Source organism: Mus pahari, chromosome X (genome assembly GCF_900095145.1).
Source record: "Mus pahari chromosome X, PAHARI_EIJ_v1.1, whole genome shotgun sequence".
Classification (NCBI taxonomy): domain Eukaryota; kingdom Metazoa; phylum Chordata; class Mammalia; order Rodentia; family Muridae; genus Mus; species Mus pahari.
This window is the reverse complement of record NC_034613.1, coordinates 136480539-136500025: the sequence shown is the minus strand read 5'-3', so window position 1 is coordinate 136500025 and position 19487 is coordinate 136480539. Positions and strand designations below refer to the sequence as shown.

Sequence of the window (19487 nt, the reverse complement as noted above, 5' to 3'; positions counted from 1 at the left end):
TGGAATAATGTGTGATGTCATACTAATTGGTTCATTATATTTTTGTATAAATTTACAATAATACACTTTACTCCTAATCTTTAAAAATTGTATTGTATACTAAGAAAAGGCAATATTAAGTTGACGAGGCTTTTATAAAGTCACATTATACTATACTTACAAAAAAAACGGAGCAAGATGTTAAATTTTGAATAAGAGGCAGACTACATAAATGGTAGCTTACTTGAACAGTTGTGGAAAGAAAAATGCCACAAAGATTCAGCTGAGTCATCTGTAGTTAAAGAATAAAAGAATGAGAGCAGTGATGACTCAATCCTTTCATTTCTCTCCCCTCCCCAAATCAAGGATGCATAAAGTGAAGAGCCTGTTTTGTTTTGAAAAGATTGAAATAATTTCTGCTGATTAGATTGTCAAAGTCAAATGCTATATTTTATTGGTGAACCAAAGGGAGGAGAATTTACGAAAAATGCTTAAGGCCATCGTATAATCTGTTAGACAATAGGAATCTATACTCACAGTTTGGTTCATTCTTAGATTTATATTTAGTTTTACAGTCATTTTACATGATTGGGCAAAACAAAACAAAACAAAACAAAAACAAAAACAAAAAAGCCTAACTGTAACACAAATTGAAGGGAACTATGTACTCCCTCAATCTAACATAGGGCCTTCCTCAAAATTGTCTTTTATTTCTCTACAATATTACTTTCTCATTTTCTTTTACAGTGGTCTTGTCACATAATTTCAACCAATTTATCTTTCCTTATCTATATTCTCTCTCCATCTCTCCTGCTCCCCCTGTCTGTCTATCTATCTATCTATCTATCTATCTATCTATCTATCTATCTATCTATCTATCTATCATCTGTCTATAAGACTACACCCTGGCCTGAGGCATTTTTCTTGATATCCTGCTCATCAGACAAGTGATACTTTACTTTTCACTTACCTGCATTATGATTTACAGTATGGCTGTTTGTCACAGAAGGCCAGGCTTTCAGCCTGCATCTCGCTGTTGCTGCCATATTTGGTCATGTCCTATATTCTCACCATTTCTGGTTAGATAGGGATCAGAGAAATTCATGGTGTATCTCAGACTTCTTTTTGGTTAACAATTTGATGATGTCCATCCAGGAGATCTTCCATGGACCTCCCATTCACAACAACTGTCCATTTTATGATACTGATACAAACCTTTTGGCTTGTTTTCCAAGTTGAAATTCTGAAATGAACTTGTTGCTACAATCATACATACTAATTTACTTAACATGTGTAATTTATATAACTATGTGTAATAGATCTAGGGGATAGGATGTAATGGCTAAAGTCTCAGCTGTAAGATGTAGCTAACAGTAGAGCTAGTTTGAGGCTAGAATAAAACAAAGTGATTAGCACTTTGCTTAATAAAATGTGTGTTATTATTAGTAGTAATATTTTGATAACATTACTTGTTTTATAATCTAAATTTCTAAATTTATAATCTAAATTTCTTTTTAAAATAGATTTATTTCATTTATTTTGCCTGCATGTGTGACCGTGTGAGAGTGTCAGATCCCTGGAACTGGAGTTACAGATAGTTGTGAACTGCTATATGAAAGCTGGGAATTGAACTCAGGTCCTCTGGAAGAGCAGTCATTGCTCTTAATCGCTGAGCCATCTCTCCAGTCCCCTGTAAATTTCTTTTTTAAATTTTATGTGTATATTTTGGAGTTTGGGTTATTAGTAAACAAGTCTGAACACAAGCTTCTTAAATGCTATTTGTTTGTAGAACTAGCATGAAAACATCAATATGTTATCTACTACTGTTTTGCCTCCTCCTGTGTTGGGGGAGAACTTGCCAAGCCATTCCAGCTGAAGAAAGTGGTGTTCTGTATCTTATAAACTTGAGTTAGACAAAATGGGTACAGAAGGAACTGGCATGATTTATTGACATTATTGAAATGATTACAGAAATAAAAGAAGTTTCTTGTTTACTCAATGTAACTGTTTAAGAATTATACCGAGGGGGGGGGGGGAAACCAGCTATAATGGTGGTAGAGTTTGCTACTAGACACTCTAGAATTGTCATTGAAAGTGAAGCCTCATTTAGGCAAACTGTATATTTCTAAACGTTGTATAGAAGCATGCATAGGTTTTTTGAAGCAAACAATATGTGAAACATTATGTTTGGAATTTGTCACTAACTTTAAGTCCCGTTATTACTCTTCGGTTCTTATATAAGAACGACTGAACACAAAATGACATCATGTAAAATAGATGTCGGGGACCTTGTGTTGAAGGAGTTGGCCAACAACTGAAGCAGAGCCTGGGAAGAGGCACGTGTGGGGTTCCAGAGACTGAAGCCTCTTGCAGTTGACAGCTCTGACTTCCCGGGTTCCTTTTATCACCTTGGGGAGATCCGACAGCACAAGCCATCTAGTCTCCTATGGGCGTCTCTGGCTAGAGCCCAGCTCCCATCTGCAGAAGCCCACATCCCATGTTCTCCGCAGGGTCCGGAGGAGTCACCTCGGGAGCCAACTCAGCAGCCGCGAGGGCGACAGAGAGAACAGTCAGGACTCCCGTTGTCACCCTAGCAGTTCTGCAGCGTCCCCCCCCACCCCCGTGGAGAGGAGAGCTTGAGACTGGGGGCTATAGTACCCTCCTCCGCCACCCAGGGTCGTCCGTTCAACTGGTGGGGTGACCCGTCTCTCTGACTCGCCTGGGAGGCCACTGGGAGCCACTCTCCTGCTGCCGCCGCACCTGACTGCCTAACGAACCCCGGGGCTGGGCGAGCCTCCAGCTGCAGCGGCTGGCTCCCCGACTCCAGGCGCCACCGCACACGCCCTCCTGCGCGGCTCCAGCCGAGTGCGACCCCCGGGGCGGGAAGGCGGGAGCGCGAGCAGCCCACACCTGGCCCGCGTGTCTGATAGAAGTCGGGCGGCGGCCACGCGCGCTGGCCCACGCACGCGCACAGGGCTCGCGCGCACCGGCTGCCGGCCCTGGGGGCGGGACCGCGCGGCGGCGAGCGGGGCGGGGGGCTCGTGGAGCGCGCGCCCCGCACCCGAGGGCTGCGGAGAGATATTTTGGGTGGCAGGAGGCCCCTCGTCATTTCCGCCGGGCGGCTCGTCGTGCCGGGGGCTCCACTCCCGCGCGCCAGGCGAGCGAGCGGGCAAGTTGGCTGCGACCGTGCGCCGGCGCCTCTTTCTTTCCCTGCCGCGACCCTCAGGGGCTCGAGCCATGAACTGAAGCCCCTAGGGACGCTCACCCCGGGCTGAGCCGCGGACTCTGCCGCTGCGGTTGCCGCCTGGGCTGGGACCCAGCCGACCCCGGCGTCTTATCCCGGCCGGCTGGCCGGCCGTCGCCGCTCCCACCGCAGCCACCTCCGACGCTCCAGCCTTGGGACCGACACACAAAAGCCACCCTCTCCGCGCCGCCCACCCCGGGAGGCTGCGGCCGGCCACCGACCCCACCTGAGGGCGCAGCGGGCTGCGGACTTGGCTTTCTGTCCGAGCTCCGCGTCCCACGCGGCACCGACCCCGCCGCCCATGGCTCTGATAATGGAACCGGTGAGCAAATGGACTCCGAGTCAAGTAGTGGACTGGATGAAAGGTAATGCCCTCTGTGGGGAGGGCGAGGCGACACTGGGGCACAGGGTCCCAGTACGAGGGAGGGGTGCCGGCCAGGGCATAACCCGTCCTGGGAGCTTCCAACCGATTGCAGAGGGTCCTCCCTGGGGATGGACGGGGGTCCTCTGGCTCTGGCAGGGGCCCAGGGACCCTAGACTCCTTTTGTCTTCAGCTGGAGGGGCGCGGGGAGCAAGAGGGCGGCGGGCGCCACCTGGTTGAAGCTAGAAGCAGGGCGGTGGAATCCCCGCGCAGCTTCCCCGCTTCCCGCTTCCCTCGACGCCTTGGGTTGAGAGGATGCGGCGACCCTGTTTCCCTGCTAAGGGAGGAGCCCGTGGGACCTGTTCTCGTGGCTGCCCCTTCACCAGCCCCTTTGTTCCTGGAAACCCGAGGCCCCTTCTAGGTCTCGCCCTGCCAAGTGCCTTCCCCAGCGCCAACTCTCCTGGCAACTTTTAAGCCCGCATAATGGGGTCAGGATGCAGTCGCTCCAGTTGGAAGCTGGGAACCCCCTCCTCCATGCTGGGCTGAAGATGATCGGGAAGGGGGCGAGCTACTTTGGGGTAACATGCTTCCTTTAGGACAGCATCCAAGCTGATACATGTGGGATTCCTCCTGCGCACCCCAGCATGTCCTTAGCTTTCCTAGGTTGAGGTCTGCGGTGGCTTTAAACCTCTTGTGGCTTCTTGTTAAGGGTCCAACATTAGGTTTAAAGTGATGTGCATTCAAGTATTCTCCTTTCTTCCATATTGAAGGCTCCCCCCCCCACACACACACACTCCCGACAATTTCTAATGACCAGTTTCAAACCTTCGCCCTCCTCCTAGACGCAAATGTAGGCTTTTTCTCTAGTCTCCTGGTTTTCCTGTCTCACTATCTCCCTCTGTTGTCTGAGTTGAGGGGCTTGTTGGGGACCTCTCCAGTCCATCCCCAGACTGAACTCTGCGAAGGGGATGCTTACATTGGAATAAAAGATTTTTGGACATGCTTGGAAAATGCTTGGGGAATATGCGAGTTTTGCTTGAGGTCGTACCTACCCGAGCAGACAAACTTAAGATATGCTTCAAGCCTTATCTGTGAAAATGCCCTTTCAAAGAGGAAGGAGCCCCTTTCCTAAGGCTTGTTAAGCAGTCAGACTTTCTAAGCTCTATATATACTCAAAGATGGAAGGGATTAAAGGTAGTAGGGAGAAATTAAATTCTGCCCGTATTTTTCCCCCACCATTTAGGACATTTGCCTATTCTTATAGGGTTTCTCTTTATGCGTTTTGCTTCCTTTTCTCCCTGATTTGCCCTGTTACTTCTCACTTACTTTGATTTTCTCATCTCATATGTAAGAAAAATGCTTTGTAACTGCGAAGCACAGTGTAAGTGCAAGTGAATTGAATTAAACCTAATTCATTATTTATCCACTGCCCCTTGTGTGCAGTGCATTGGTTGCCATGGGGGTTATAAAGATGACTAAGACAGAGTCTAACAGTGCCTCATCTTTTCTGCTGCTTGTTCTCTCTCCATATTTGCTATTAAAATTCCAGCTTCCTGGATTCCCACAAACACACACACACACACACACACACACACACACACATGCGCGCGCCTCAGGAAAATTCTGTCTTTTCAGTTTCTTAGTCATGGATGACAGAGTAGTCACAGGAAGTAAGAATGTTTAATTAAAATGCTTTCTTTGAATTTCTCTAAAAGGTGAGTTTAGTTTTGGGTCTGTTGCTGCAACAACATCCAGAGTAATGGTGTCTTGGCTTCATGGGATTGCCTTCTAGAAATTCCCATGATGCCTGTAATGAGCACTGCATACTCCATCTTCTTTAGCTCCCACCCAGCTACATGCTTGCTGCTTCCTTTCTCTCCACTGCTTTAGGTCCCCTGAAGCAAGCACAGCATATGATGTATGTCCTTTAAAAATCTCTCCAGTGCAAAATGGAGTTTCTTTGAACTTTGGTAAAGACTACATGATATTTAAGTTGGATAACTTGTTTTTGTACCTGTTGGTAACACATTTTATAGTTACCTAAGAGGATCAGTTAGGTAACCAAGATAGAATTTACATGCCTTTGTAGAACAAAAGACTGAATGAGAGACTAGGAGAGTAGCAGCTTTAATTATCAAGTTCAGGTCCCAGTTAGCTGCTTAGTCCTAAAATGCTTATTGTTAAATTTTCTGTGATAGTCATATACATTTCAGATCCTATCAGAAAATGAGATTTCTAAAAATAGTTCGAGGAGATGAGAATTTCCTCAACTTGCTCCTTATAGTGTTACCTTAGTTAATTTTCTCTACTATTTTACCCAGTAAACTTAAAAAAAATGACATTTAAAAAATAGTTTTTCACTTTCCTCAGTAACAGAAATGTTGGAAAGACAACTAGTAATTTAGCCTATAGCTTTGAGTTGATTAGACCTTGCTTAATGTTTTTTTTAAATATATAGTGTTATAAAGCCAGTACTAAGGCATAAGCAACACTTTATTTATTGTTTGTTTATTTGAAAAGGGATCTCATATAGTAAAGACTGGCCTTGAACTTTCTCTATAGCCAATCATGATCTAGGGTTTTGGATCCTGCTTTGTCCACTACCCCAGAATTGGGATTACAGGCATAAGCCACCACTCCTGGTTTTATATAGTGCTTGGGATCAAACTCAGGGCTTCCAACATGTTATCATGTTTCCTACGAGCATCAAGTGAGCCACATCCCCAGACCCTAAAACATGAGTAAGGCTCCTGAATAGTTGTAGCATTCTGGGAGTTCTTCAGAGTGTGTTATTTGTGTGACACCTTCATCATCCTTAATACTTATAGGTTTCAGCTACAGTGAAAGTGTAGCTACCTATACTGTTTTAGTAAGACACATACATTATTATTTCTAGACTTTTTTTATTTACCAGGCAGAAAAAAAGTCAATTAGATCATATGTTTATGATTTCATGAGATTTCTAGAAATTATATAGAAACTAAGTCCTCAAAGGATGAAATGAAAGATAAAAATAAATTTTGGGGGCTTTCATAGTGTGTGTTCAAGACTCGTTTAATGAAGAACCATTAATGTGGCAATTAATTTTGATCTATTATTTTTATTGAAATATGTTTGAAGGAGATACTGATATAAAATGTCTATATGATTAGCAAGGATATAAGCTGCTCATGCACTCTTTGTAAATGCAGCACTGTTCAGTTTTTTGTTTTGTTTTGGTTTTTGAGTTTTTTTGCTAGCAATGTATATTTGATATGGCACATTGTCATTGTTAGTTGCAGTAAATATACAATACATGATCCATTTATGAGTCACTAAAATAAGGATTTCTATTCCAGATTATTTTGATAGTAGTTTTGAGTATTTGGTGATAGCTCATAAACTTTTACATTAATTAAAAATTAAGTGTATAAATTACTTTTGGAGAAAATAGACACAGCCTGTGTTTTAGCACTTGAAACCAGCATTCAAGTGGAAAGCATGTTCAATCATCTTATAGTTTTGATAATCTTAAAACATCTTTCAAAACAATCAAGGGCAAGTAAGTTATTGAGAAAAGTCATAGATGATAATGTAAGCCAATAACTAATTTGCAACTAAGCCTATTATTCTAGAATATTATTTTTTCAGTTCCTGTTTATTTGAAAATCCTGGAAATACGTCTTAATCTGTGAGTCTCTGAAATATAATAAAAACCTCTGAACACTTCAGTGTTCCTCTTATTATTTTTATTATTAAATTTCCTTGTTCATCTTATACCAAATAATTCTACTCTTCCTTTCATAAGTTTTTGAGCTTTGAGACTAATGCAAACTATCCACATGATCAAGATAATTCTTTTCCAGGACTATTTATTTCCCTCTGTGGCACTCTTCAATCGAGTTTTAATCTCTTTCTGGGTTAAATAAAATGACTATCATCTGCAGAGTGAAGCAGACCTACTTGTGCTGGCGTTTTCTTCTGATCTCTGGGACTTAATGCTCATCAATCTTACAGAATTATGATCCCTTAAAAAAAAAAACCTCTACATTTTAAAATAGTTTTTAACCTATTCCGCAATCAGCTGCTCTACTCTTTCTTGTTCATAATAATCCATTTTGTTCAAGAAGCAGTCCCTGACTTCTGATTTCTATACTAATGACTCAGCCATCTTGAGGATAGAAAATGAAATTCCTTCTTTTAGTTTTTTTTTTTTAAACCCTACTGTTTTAAATACAGTCCTATACTGGGAGAAAGGTAGTGATTACATGTCTATTCAGTGTAAATGTGAGGTGATATAGAAGAGACTATGTCTGAGAAGACAAATTTGGACAGGTGATTAATAATTATTTTTCTTCCCTCATAGGATATCAGAACTTAGGTTGAAATGTATCTTAATTTTATAAAGGAAATTGTCAAAATTTTGGGTTGAATTGAGGGAAAGAAATCAGAAATATTTATTTAGGAACTTGAAACTGCACATGATGTTAGAGAAAGATGTTAAACTTAATTGATCACATTGTCTATATTACTTTTGGGAAAAATCGTTATTTTGTCAAATACACGGTGACTAGATGGGCACAGCAGCCATCTACTCTGGGTTTGACAGGAAATTTTTCTAATGGGGAATTTTGTTATTTTATGTGAAGAAGATTTTATCTTCTGGTATATGTGTGGTCCACAAGAAACATTTGATTTTTAGTGTCATTGACATTTGATTTCTAATACTCAATTTATTCCTGATTAGGAAGAAAGCAACTACGTATATTACTATATTCTGTTCCTGGGTTATTATTTACTCAGTGCACCTGCATGGAAAGTGTTTTAATGGAGTTTCACAATTATTCTCTGCTTTAAAGAAATTTTCTTCTATAAGAGACAGCAATGCTATTAAAAAACAAAAACAAACAAACACCAAAAAGGTTTTCCAGGAAAAAAACAGGAACCAACTAGTCCACTTAGAACATGCTTAAAAGTTTGTGTTATGCATGCAAACACCAATTCGAAAAAGATGATAGATTTGTGGACCAAGAAGGGATCTAAGGGGAGAGTGGGGGTATAGCAACCATTTACATTATTAAGTTAGATTCTAAAAGAAATGTATCTTAATGTAGGAGGCACATCAAGAGATTCTAGAGGTGCAATAGCGGTGTTAACTGAAAGAGTTTATCTGGCTTTGTCTGGTTGAAGTGGGAAAAGTGGGTAGGGGAGGGAAAGTGAGGGAGGAGTGTGAGTAGGTGACAAAAAGTACAAGAACAAATCTGCATATGAGCAAGACAATAAAACTCTCATCATGTCCTGAGTTTAAATAAATACCACATTCTAAAACTTTGGCTGCCAAAAAATCAGCCCACAAAGAATGTGTATTGAATTGGTACAGCTGTTTAAAATCTGTTTCTAAGGAATAATCTAGAAATAATGTTAAAGTAGTTATTTTGAAGATTAATTACATCATTAACATTATGTTTGATATTTAGAATTTTACTGATCCAAATCCTTCTGTAAAGAATGAAACTAGGCTTTTGAATATCAGTACTGTTTGTAAAGTAATGCTAAATTATCATTTTCACTTATAGGAGCACAACCCCGGATTAGAACTTAATTGTTCCTAATGACTTTTAGCTTTCGATATAATTTCTTTACAGTACGTCACACGTCAGGCTTATTTTGAAATATGCAGTGTTCATTTTTGTAGTGTAGCAGAAGGCCAGTGTATCTGAACTAATGTAAAGGGGGCAATAGAGAGCAAGTAATTTGGAAAAAGTGTAGTGTAAAACTTTTTTCATGATTTTCATAGTTATTTAGTGTCTGAAAACAGGAAATATAGTCCCAAATACAGAACCATTGTGTTGTATAATATCCAGTGAGTGAGAACACAGTTTTCACGCATAGCATAGGTCTGTGCTTTTGAAAATGGTGTATTTCTCGGGCAAATGATCGAAAGCCGAATAGTTCATTTTTGTTCAAAAAAACTTAAATATTATTTTAAATTAAAACAAATATATATCTATGATACAGAAAACAAAATGGATGATTTTTAAGAATTTTAGGCTTGCAGCGGGCTGTTTAAAGCTACATTTCTCAGATCTCCCAGGTTTATGAGTTCACTCTATTCAGCAACTGTGGAAATGTCAGTAGAAAAGTTTGAAAACTGGTCTAGAAAAAGTAAATTTAATGTACTATGTGTTTCTCTTTTCTATTATCATTACAGAGGGCAAACTTTTGACTTTTTCTCTTAAGGTCATGATAATTGTAGCATCTTCATTTGGTGTGATCCATAAACCTTAAGCCTCAATGAACTCCTTAAGAGTGATTTGTAACTAATCATATCCTCTCACTTCTTCCTTCCCTTGGTGGTTTTTAAAAATGGTTTTCATTGTTTTAGGCTAAAGTTCAAAGTCTATAACACGACCTATGAGACCCTGATGAAGGTTTTGTGAGGTGAGGCTCATGACAGACATCAGACACTGGATACATTAGCCCTTTTTGTTTGCCCACAGCTAGGCCTTTGTACTTTATATGTATTTGATTCTTTTCTTCACTTTATTAAGTTCTATTGATTCTTCAGGTCTCAGACTTTTCCTTCTACGCATCAGAAAAGTCTTCCCATCTTCCCCCAAACTCATAAGAATCCTTAGCTGTATGTTCTTTTTTATCAGAGCTGAGGACCGAACCCAGGGCCTTGTGCTTGCTAGGCAAGCACTCTACCACTGAGCTAAATCCCCAACCCCTGTATGTTCTTGTAGTACAGCCTACATCTCTTATGTCCCACTTGCCATTTTTATTTTATCATTCATTTGTATCATTATTTAACTGATGTCTAACTGTTGTACTAATTGATGGCAGGGACCCTATCTATTTTATGTAACAATGATATAAAACAGTATGTGGTAATATATACAATCAGAAAATATTTGTTGAGTTAAGGAATAAACACATTTATTTTCAGGTTACTGCTCTGCCAGCCAATCTGCTTTCCTAGATGACCAGGCATGTACATAAAGTCTCATGATTTAATAGACACTTCATTGCCAACATGCATGCTGTATGCCAGAATATAGACTAAGAGAGGGTTATATTATCTATACTTCTTAGTTGTGTTGACTCTACCCAATTTACTGTCCTAAATCATGGCTTAGAATTGTTTTGTTAACAAATATTAATAATTTCAATGAGTGAATGGATGACACTGGTGTTTATGCCATAAGTATTACAAATATGACACAGATCTTATTTTCTAATTTAAATAGGCTAGTATTATATACTAACACCTAGAAACAAATATTTAGTTTAACAATTAAAATAAACCTTTTCTAAACATTTATTTTCCTTCAGTCAAATATCTTGATTATTTCACCATTTTATATTTCAGAAAGAACTCTATACTTGAGAGCATATGGGAGACTGGTAGAGGTATAGAATCCCTTTGGGTTTTTAATTTCCATATAAGGGCTTAATAATAGTTTATACAATATAATTAAATATATTTTTCCATAGTGAAAATACAATTGGCTTAACTAAGGAAATAATTGGAAAAAACTCCATTTAATTAAACATATTATTATTACTTATATTTAATGTAGAACTTATATTTTATTATTAGAAATTAAGATACTTGGGATACTTTTAAATTCATATTTTTTATAATTTTCTATCTTTCCTCCTGTGTTTGATAAAAATAATTTTGATATTTTAAAGTATATGTAAGTTTATTTTGTTTAACATTTGGAGATTATTTTGTAAGAACATATGTAGAAGACTCAATATAAAATATTGCTTGTTGAATGAATGAGTACCATGTGGATTTCTTGAGAGTAATGTGCTACTAAATAAACACTCCTAGAGCATTTCCTAATTAAATATTTCTCCTCTCAATTTAAAGATGGTAATGCATATGTTACCATAACTGAATTCTTAAGACCTTGGCATAGGCATGCTAACTTTTTACTCGTTTTTGTTTAAACAAAATATTCATACATTATATTTTGATTATACTGTTCCATCCTCCAACCATTCCCAGTTCTAACCTACCTTCCCATCTGTCCAACTCCATGCCCTTTCTTTCTCTTTCTTTAGAAAATAGGCACACAGCTGGGAGTGGTGGCACACACCTTTAATCCCAGCACTCAGGAGGCAGAGGCAGGCGGATTACTGAGTTCGAGACCAGCCTGGTCTACAAAGTGAGTTCCAGGACATCCAGGGCTATACAGAGAAACCCTGTCTCGAAAAAAAAAAAAAAAGAAAGAGAAAGAAAGAAAATAGGCACACACACACACACACACACACACACACACACACAACCATTAAAGAAAAACCACAAGAAACATATGCACACAGCCCAAAAACACAAAATAAAAAATAAAACCCCCAAATACAAAAAATCAGAAAGCATCATATTCAAGCAAAAGCCTAGTAAGACAAAAGGACACCCAAAGAAAGCAATATGAGGCAAAAAGTCTATAAAAATCCCATTGAGTTCAATTGTGTTGGCCATCTACTGCAGGTCACAGGGCCTACCCATGTGTGCTTAATATACCCAATGAGACTCCATTGGAGAAAACTAATTTTTCCTTTGGCAAGCAGATGTCAACTGCAGCTAGCTTCTTGGTTAGGGATGGGAGCCCATGCCTACCTCCCCCTCTCAGTTCTGGGACCCCATCTGCATTGAATCTGTAAAGGCCCCATGTGTGTTGCCACAGTCTCTGTGAGTTCATATGTGCATCAATCCTGTTTCCCTGGTGTCATCCATAATGTTGCAGATAATTTTGCAGAACTATGATTTGCACTTGGATTTCAACTTTACTTACAAGTAAACATTCATTCACTGTGATAGAAAATTTAAAGCTTTAAAGATGTATTTCTTTTTTGATTTTTATTGAAATTATAACAAACCTAATATAGCTTTGCATTATCTTCCTCATCTTTCTTAAGATTTATCAATACTTTCAGTGATTTACTAAAATTTAAATTAAGTAGCATTTATGTCCATCTGTATAATATTTGGCACAGTGTAAAATTTTTCAAAAGCTAAGTATTAGGTAAACTAAAACTTACTTTAACATAAATGCAGCTGAAAATATACATCTCTCATATGTTTACTTGACATAAATGTTTTTAGACATTACTCTTGTCAGATAGATTGGATAATATTTAGATACAGTGGTACCTAAGAATATATTATGTTAGTTGCCTTTTAAAATATTGCTCAATAACCTATTTTGTTATTTGCTTGAACTTTTTATTTTGTTCCATAAGCATCTGTTATTTCAAGAACAGTTTACAACGTGTTTTCCCAAATAATACCTACAAGTCAATAGAAGTCTATCTGAAATCCTGGATCTTACTTTCTTATTGTTTATTAGTAGCACAGTTGTGCAATTTATTATAAGCAGCAATAACACTAGTCCTTCCATTTATATTTAAGTGAATAAAAGATTTCTTTACTATGATTTGAGGGAGAGAGAAGGGGGAGTAGAAAAGGTGGCAGGATCGGGTATTGGAAGGGAAAGGAGAGAAGTACAGAGGGTCAGGATATCGAATAGAGATATGGAGCAGTGGAGGGTGGGGAACTGGGAGTAACCACTAGGAAGTCCCAGACTCCAGGGAAGCGATAGACTCCCAGGACCCAAGGGAGATAACATTATCAGAAATACCCAACAAAGGGGAAATAGAACCTGTAGAGACCACCTCTAGTAGATAGGCATGGCCTCCAGTTGAAGGATTGGGCCTTCCACTCATCTGAAATATTTTAAACCAGTATTGTTCCTGTCTAAAGGAAATTCAGAGACAGAATGGAGCAGTGACTGAAGGAAAGGCTGAGACTGTCCCACCTAGGAATCCATCCTACCTGCAGACATCAAACCCAAACATTGCTGTTGCCAGGGAGTGCTTGCTGACAGGAGCCCAGTATGACTGTTCCTTGAGAGGTTCTACCAGCACCTGACCAATACAGATACAGATACTCACAGCCAACTGTTAGACTGAGCCTGGGACCCCAATGGAAGAGCTAGGGGGAAGGATTGAAGGAGCTGAAGGGAATGACATAGGAAGAACAATATCAACTAACCATACCACCTAGAGCTCCCAGAGAATAAACCACCAACCAAAGAGCCATGGAGGGATCCATGGCTCCAGATATATATGGAGCAGAGGATGGCCTTGTCTGTCATCAATGGGAGGAGAGGCCCTTGGTCTTGTGGAGGCTTGACACCCCAGCAAAGGGGCATGATGGAGCAGTGAGGCAGGAGAGGGTGAGTGGGTGGAGGAGCACCCTCATAGGGGCAAAGGGGATGGGATAGAGACTTTGTGGAAGGAAAACTGGGAAGGGGGATATCATTTGAAATGTAAATGAATAAAACGATTAATAAAAAAGAAATACTTAGAGATGTGGTCTTCATCCATCACTACTATTATTCAATATTTATTAATTTTTAAATGGTAGCTAAGGTTTCTCAGAATGAACTTACTTATTTATTTCTTATTCCCATTTTGAAAACAAACTGAAAATATGAAGAGGCATAATTTTTAGACTTTGTTTACCAAAAATTATCATAGAATTCATTTTCTAATGAGATGGTTATAATTACCATGTAATCAATTAATACACACACACACACACACACACACACACACACGATGCAGAATGGTCAGGTACTATTGCTTAAAATATAGGCACTCAATAATCTCACTTATAACTCTTAATACTACTAGAATGTACATAAAATCACATTTTATATGGTATAAAGCCTACATGGCAATGGTTCTCAACCTGTGGGTTACGGCTCTTTGGGGGTTGAATGTTCATTTCACAGGGCCACCTATCAGATATCCTGTATATCAGCTGTTTACATCATGATTCATAACAGTAGCAAAATTACAGTTATGAAGTAGCAATGAAATAATTTTATGGTTGGGCGTCACCACAGCATGAAGAACTATATTAAAGGGTTGCAGCACTAGGAAGGTTGAGAACCACTGCTATATTGTATGGTATAGATAGATGTTTCTTTCCTATTCCCTCCATATTGGTGGCAGGATAAGCTTTGTGGCAGTCATTTTGGGGACAGTGATTCAAACCTCTCTTATCCAGAAGCATGCTCACACACCCTTAAGCTATCAAAACAGATGCTATCATTTTGATGTTAAATTGCTAATAGAGTCCAATGGAATATGTATATTTGTCTTTCTAGTTTGTCCCTAGGTATAATGTTTTGAGTTTATTTGTGGTAAAAACTTGTTATTTGAGATTACATTTACTTGGGCTTTAGTTGAAGATTGCTTTTGACATAAGATGATTGTGTTTGCCAGTAAATACTATACATAGTACCTATAAATTTGGAAAGAAGTTGTTTGACCTGAAAAAATAGTAAATTTTTTAAATCTTTAATCTTTTTTTTTTCAGCCCAGACTTAAGCATCCTATTTTTCTGGAGCCATTTTTATGCTGAAAATATCATGGTTAGAATTAGCTTGTGGTTTTAGTTAAAAATTTTGCTTACTTGTAATGACAGAATCTTTTGAATCTTTTGAAATATTTTTGCAAACACTATTATAGAACACCTTGGTTCTTCTCATTTGCCCAAATGATAAAGGTCTCATGCACTTTACAGTTCCTAGTAGTAATCCTAGGAGATGAGATAAGGGGGCAATAGACAGCTCAGACAGTAAAGGCACCTGCTGCCAAGCTTGCCAACCTGAAGTCATTTCCCCAAGACCTGTACTGTCTTTCCCTGAAGATTTTATTTGTTGAGATTCTGTAGTTCTTAAGCCCTTACATGTCTACCAGATGTTAATTGGTTTCTTAAATTTTTTTCTTTGAAAAGTATTATTCATCTAAAATTATGGCATGTGATGGTTCAGTGAATCAGTAAAATAAATTAAATACTGCAGAAAATTTAATGTAATCAAAAATGGTGAAATAAGTATGAAATTTGGAATGATCAAGTTGGGCTAGATGTCTGATCAGTGAATTACCTGTAATAAAATACTAATGAAAGGTATAGTATATATTTGTAAGGTATAATATGTTTGAAGATATAGTATATTTGAAGTAATACATATAGCTTTTTATATGCATTAAGCATCTATTCCAGTATGTACGGGGCAACCTAAGTAGAATTTGTTAAGAGTAAAAACAAAATAATACATTGTATTTTTCCTTGTTTTTATTAATAGTATTCAAGTAAGCCTGATTGGAACGAAAGTTTTAAACAAATAAAACAACTTAAGTTGTTATTGTAGAAAGAATTAATTTGAAGTCTCTCAGCTGTTAAAGACATCGTCCCAATACCTAGGACAATTGGCACTTGAAGCAAGTGACTGAACCCTGACAGTTATTTTGGAGCTCACTTGGCCCTGACCACTTGATATAAAAAGCGTATCTTTTTACTGCAGGGTACATTACCTTTTAAAATCCCCACAAATGACAATTAATTTCCTCTTTTGGATTTTTTCAATCAGTTCATCTCTTTTCACAATACAGTTGTTGACATGTGTGTTTAAAAGAAGTCTGATAAGAGTAAGACCTGAATGCGATAATACTGGGGATCTCCAAGTTCATCTTTGTAGATTTTTGATTTAGTATTTAAATGCAGTGTTTTCTTATTTTGGTTAATTTGAAATAAGGCTACTTTGCCAGGTAAATTATTATATCTATACTGATAAATCACATGCATGTGTGTGTACACCTCCCCCACACCACACAAAGATACTGAGTAGAATAGCCGCTAGGGAAACAAAATTTATTTCTTGATTTTATTAGTGTATAAAAAGTCAAATTTCTAGTTTCATAAATGTTATAAATTCTCTAAAGAGAATAACCTTATACTTTTTGAACCAAATACTTTCATATAACAGATTATATATTTACATAATTTGTATATTTTATATACATTATCTATTTTATATATTATGTGCATCATATACACATATATACATATATAATTAGTTGTATATATATTATATACACATATACCTATACAATATATTATATAATATACATGTATATTATATATATAATATACATATGTAAATCTATACATATCCTGAAATATAGTCACAGGAGGTAACAAATATATAATTTATATTTTAAAAAACCAGTATAATAGACTCTTGATACTGTGGTACATATCTGTATTCTTAGCTACTTGAAAGACTGAGGCAGAAAGATTGTTTCAGTCCAGTTTGAAATTAACTTCAGTAACATAGTAAGACTCCATCTTAAGAAAATCACTATAATGCCCTTTTCTGTAATAAAAAAAGGAATATTTATGATAAAATAAGATGGATTTCTCTATGTAGAGACTCTGTTTATCTATGTATCTTAGTTTGTTTTCTATTGCTATGATAAACACTATGGCCAACAGCAATATGGGGGGGGGAAGGGTTGATTGCCTTACACTTCCACAGCACAGTCCATCCTTGAGGAAAAGCAGAACAGAAACTCAAGCAGGGCAAGAGCCTGGAAGCTGGAACTGAGCAGAGACTACAGAGGAATGCTGCTTACTAGCTTGGTCTCCATCCTCAGCAGTTATCTGTCTTATACCTCCTAGGACACGCATACCCAGAGAGTGACACTGCCCACCGCAGGCTGTACCCTCCAACATCAATCATTAATCAGGAGAATGCACCACAGACTAGGCTTTAGGCTCCTTTGATAGAGAGGCCTGTTCTCAGTTGACTAGTTTCTATCAAGTTAACAACAAAAGAAAAATAACCAGCACATATGGGAAAGAACATGTTTTTCTGACATATAGTGAATGTATCTGAATTTAAAAGACACAATAAGATGTGAAGACATTCAGTATAATATTCATAAAGAAACAGAAAAGATGGTGGGTCACAGTGACTATTAGGAGCAATAGTGACAGAACAGACTCATTTGATGTCATCCTAGTTATAAGGTGCTGGTGGTTAACATTCACACTCCTTAATTGTGGTTGTTAGTGATAACTTGTTTCCACATAGGAGAGTGTAGGAAGAGGGAAGCATATAATTTTATAAAAACCTAGCAATTTCTGTCTTGACCAGGTGATCAAAGTTATTATCGATACGTAATTTTTATGTCATATATCCTTGATAAGATATGATGAGGACAATTCTCTATGCTCTCTTCCCTCAAACCTATAATCCTACCCTAACCATAAAAAATTTAGAAAACCACAAATTTAAAGATATTTTTAGAAGTATCTGACTAATGCCCTCCAACCTTGTCACATGATGATTAATTGTTATCATAGTAGACTGATACTATTCTGAAACATAAAACAGTACATTAGAAAAAGTTCAATGACATATTAATAAAATAGGGAGTTCAATAAATATCAATTCTAGCTCCAACTTCACCATGGGAATATGAAGTACATAGGAACTGGAAACTGTTACTACTATTTTATCATCTTTTTGGTGAACCTTAAAACTATATTGAAATTAAAAGTTCATTTAAAAAACAATCAAATTTAACATACTTTTTTGTTTTGGTAATTTAAAAGAGCAATATCTCATGTGAAATAGGTTTGATATATCTTGCTAAAATTATAAATAGTAAACATTTTCAAAGGAAAAAAATCACTTGAAGTTTTTCATTATGAAGGTTTGTTCCATATAACAACCCAACCTTCCTTTGGGATTACTTCAGAAACATTTTAAGGTTATGAATATATACTACAATATGGTAATTTCTTTGCAAAAGAACGCTGTACTTGGTTACCATCCCACTGAAATTAGCCTTTTACTTGATTAACTTTTTAAAATTGCCTTTTGGTAATCATGGAATATGTATATGAATAGGAAAGAATCCTAATATACTTAGGATGCAAACTACCGAAACTAAGCTTCTTGCCTGTATTTTACCTGCTGACTAGTTGCAGTTAGACTCTTGCACAGAAGAGTGTGTTATTCTAAACATTGTTCACAAAGCCAGACTCTCAGTACTCATTCTAATTGTAGTTTCTGTTTCCCACAGACACTTCTGTTCAGGAATGTTAAACACAGCATGAAAATTTTGAGCAAATAAATGTTGTGGTGCATAATAATTGATCAGCAATATAAATATAAGTGTGTGTATAAATAGTAACACATATTTACTTAGGGCAGACTTACTGAAACTGAAATACTTTTTTTTGCTAATTACTTTACTGCAAGTTTGCAATGCTTTTGTCATTAAATGTAACACCTTATTGTATTATGATAGGCCTGTGGAATGTGTTTAGCTGAATTTGGGTTAGGAGGATGGTTAGAATTTAAGACCTGTCATCACATCCCCAAGAAATCATATTATACTTTGAAATGTAACTACTTTAAAACTTGTGTTTAGTTCCTACAGTTTTTCTTTTACTAAGAATCTTTTTGTTTTCTAGATTACTGAAACGAAATTTTGTTCTTGCAATAATTAAATGTAATACAACCAAGAACTTATCAATTCTTGCCACAACAAACCAAATACAATTAAGACAGCTTCAAGTTCCTGATAATTTTTTTAGTAATTTATCTCTGTAAAAGCGTGCAGTTCTGCTGATATTGATGATTGTCGTGGATATGCTAGAATGCTGCAAAACTGTTTGGACGTCATGCTCTGTGAATATATTACTAGGCATACGCATTGATGTGTTTTTTTGTCTTTACACTAAGTTTTGTAAACTGTGTTCTCAAGAATGGAAAAGAGTTTTTCATTTGAAATCATCCTGCTTTTAGTAAGCCTTGTATTTGAAGAAATCCACAAAACAAAACATGCTGTGTATATCAAGATTATTAAAATATTAGAACAGGGTATGACTGGAAATGATGGTTTAAGTTTAGACAACTCTTGCCTATTTTCAGTATCCTTTTCGTCTTAGTGAATTGCTTCATCTAGCTTTAATATGAGGGGAGGTGACTAGTATTACCGCGACTTGATATTCCATGTTAGGTTGATATTCCTGGGAGGCCT

At 37.6% G+C, this 19487-nt stretch overlaps 1 protein-coding gene across 7 annotated transcripts in view; it reads left to right on the top strand.

Moving 5' to 3' along the window:
* The first annotated feature begins 3043 nt into the window (after positions 1-3043).
* Cnksr2 (connector enhancer of kinase suppressor of Ras 2) overlaps positions 3044-19487 on the top strand; it is a 230361-nt gene continuing 213917 nt past the window's right edge. For 5 of the 7 annotated variants that reach the window (XM_021187765.2, XM_021187763.2, XM_029534593.1 and 2 more), the window contains exon 1: positions 3442-3588. In XM_021187765.2, the coding sequence (XP_021043424.1) occupies positions 3525-3588 (64 nt within the window). In that variant the 5' untranslated portion in view covers positions 3442-3524. Of the gene's footprint in view, positions 3589-19487 lie in introns of all 7 variants that reach the window. The other 2 variants (XM_021187762.2, XM_021187764.2) reach the window with 2 other exon arrangements.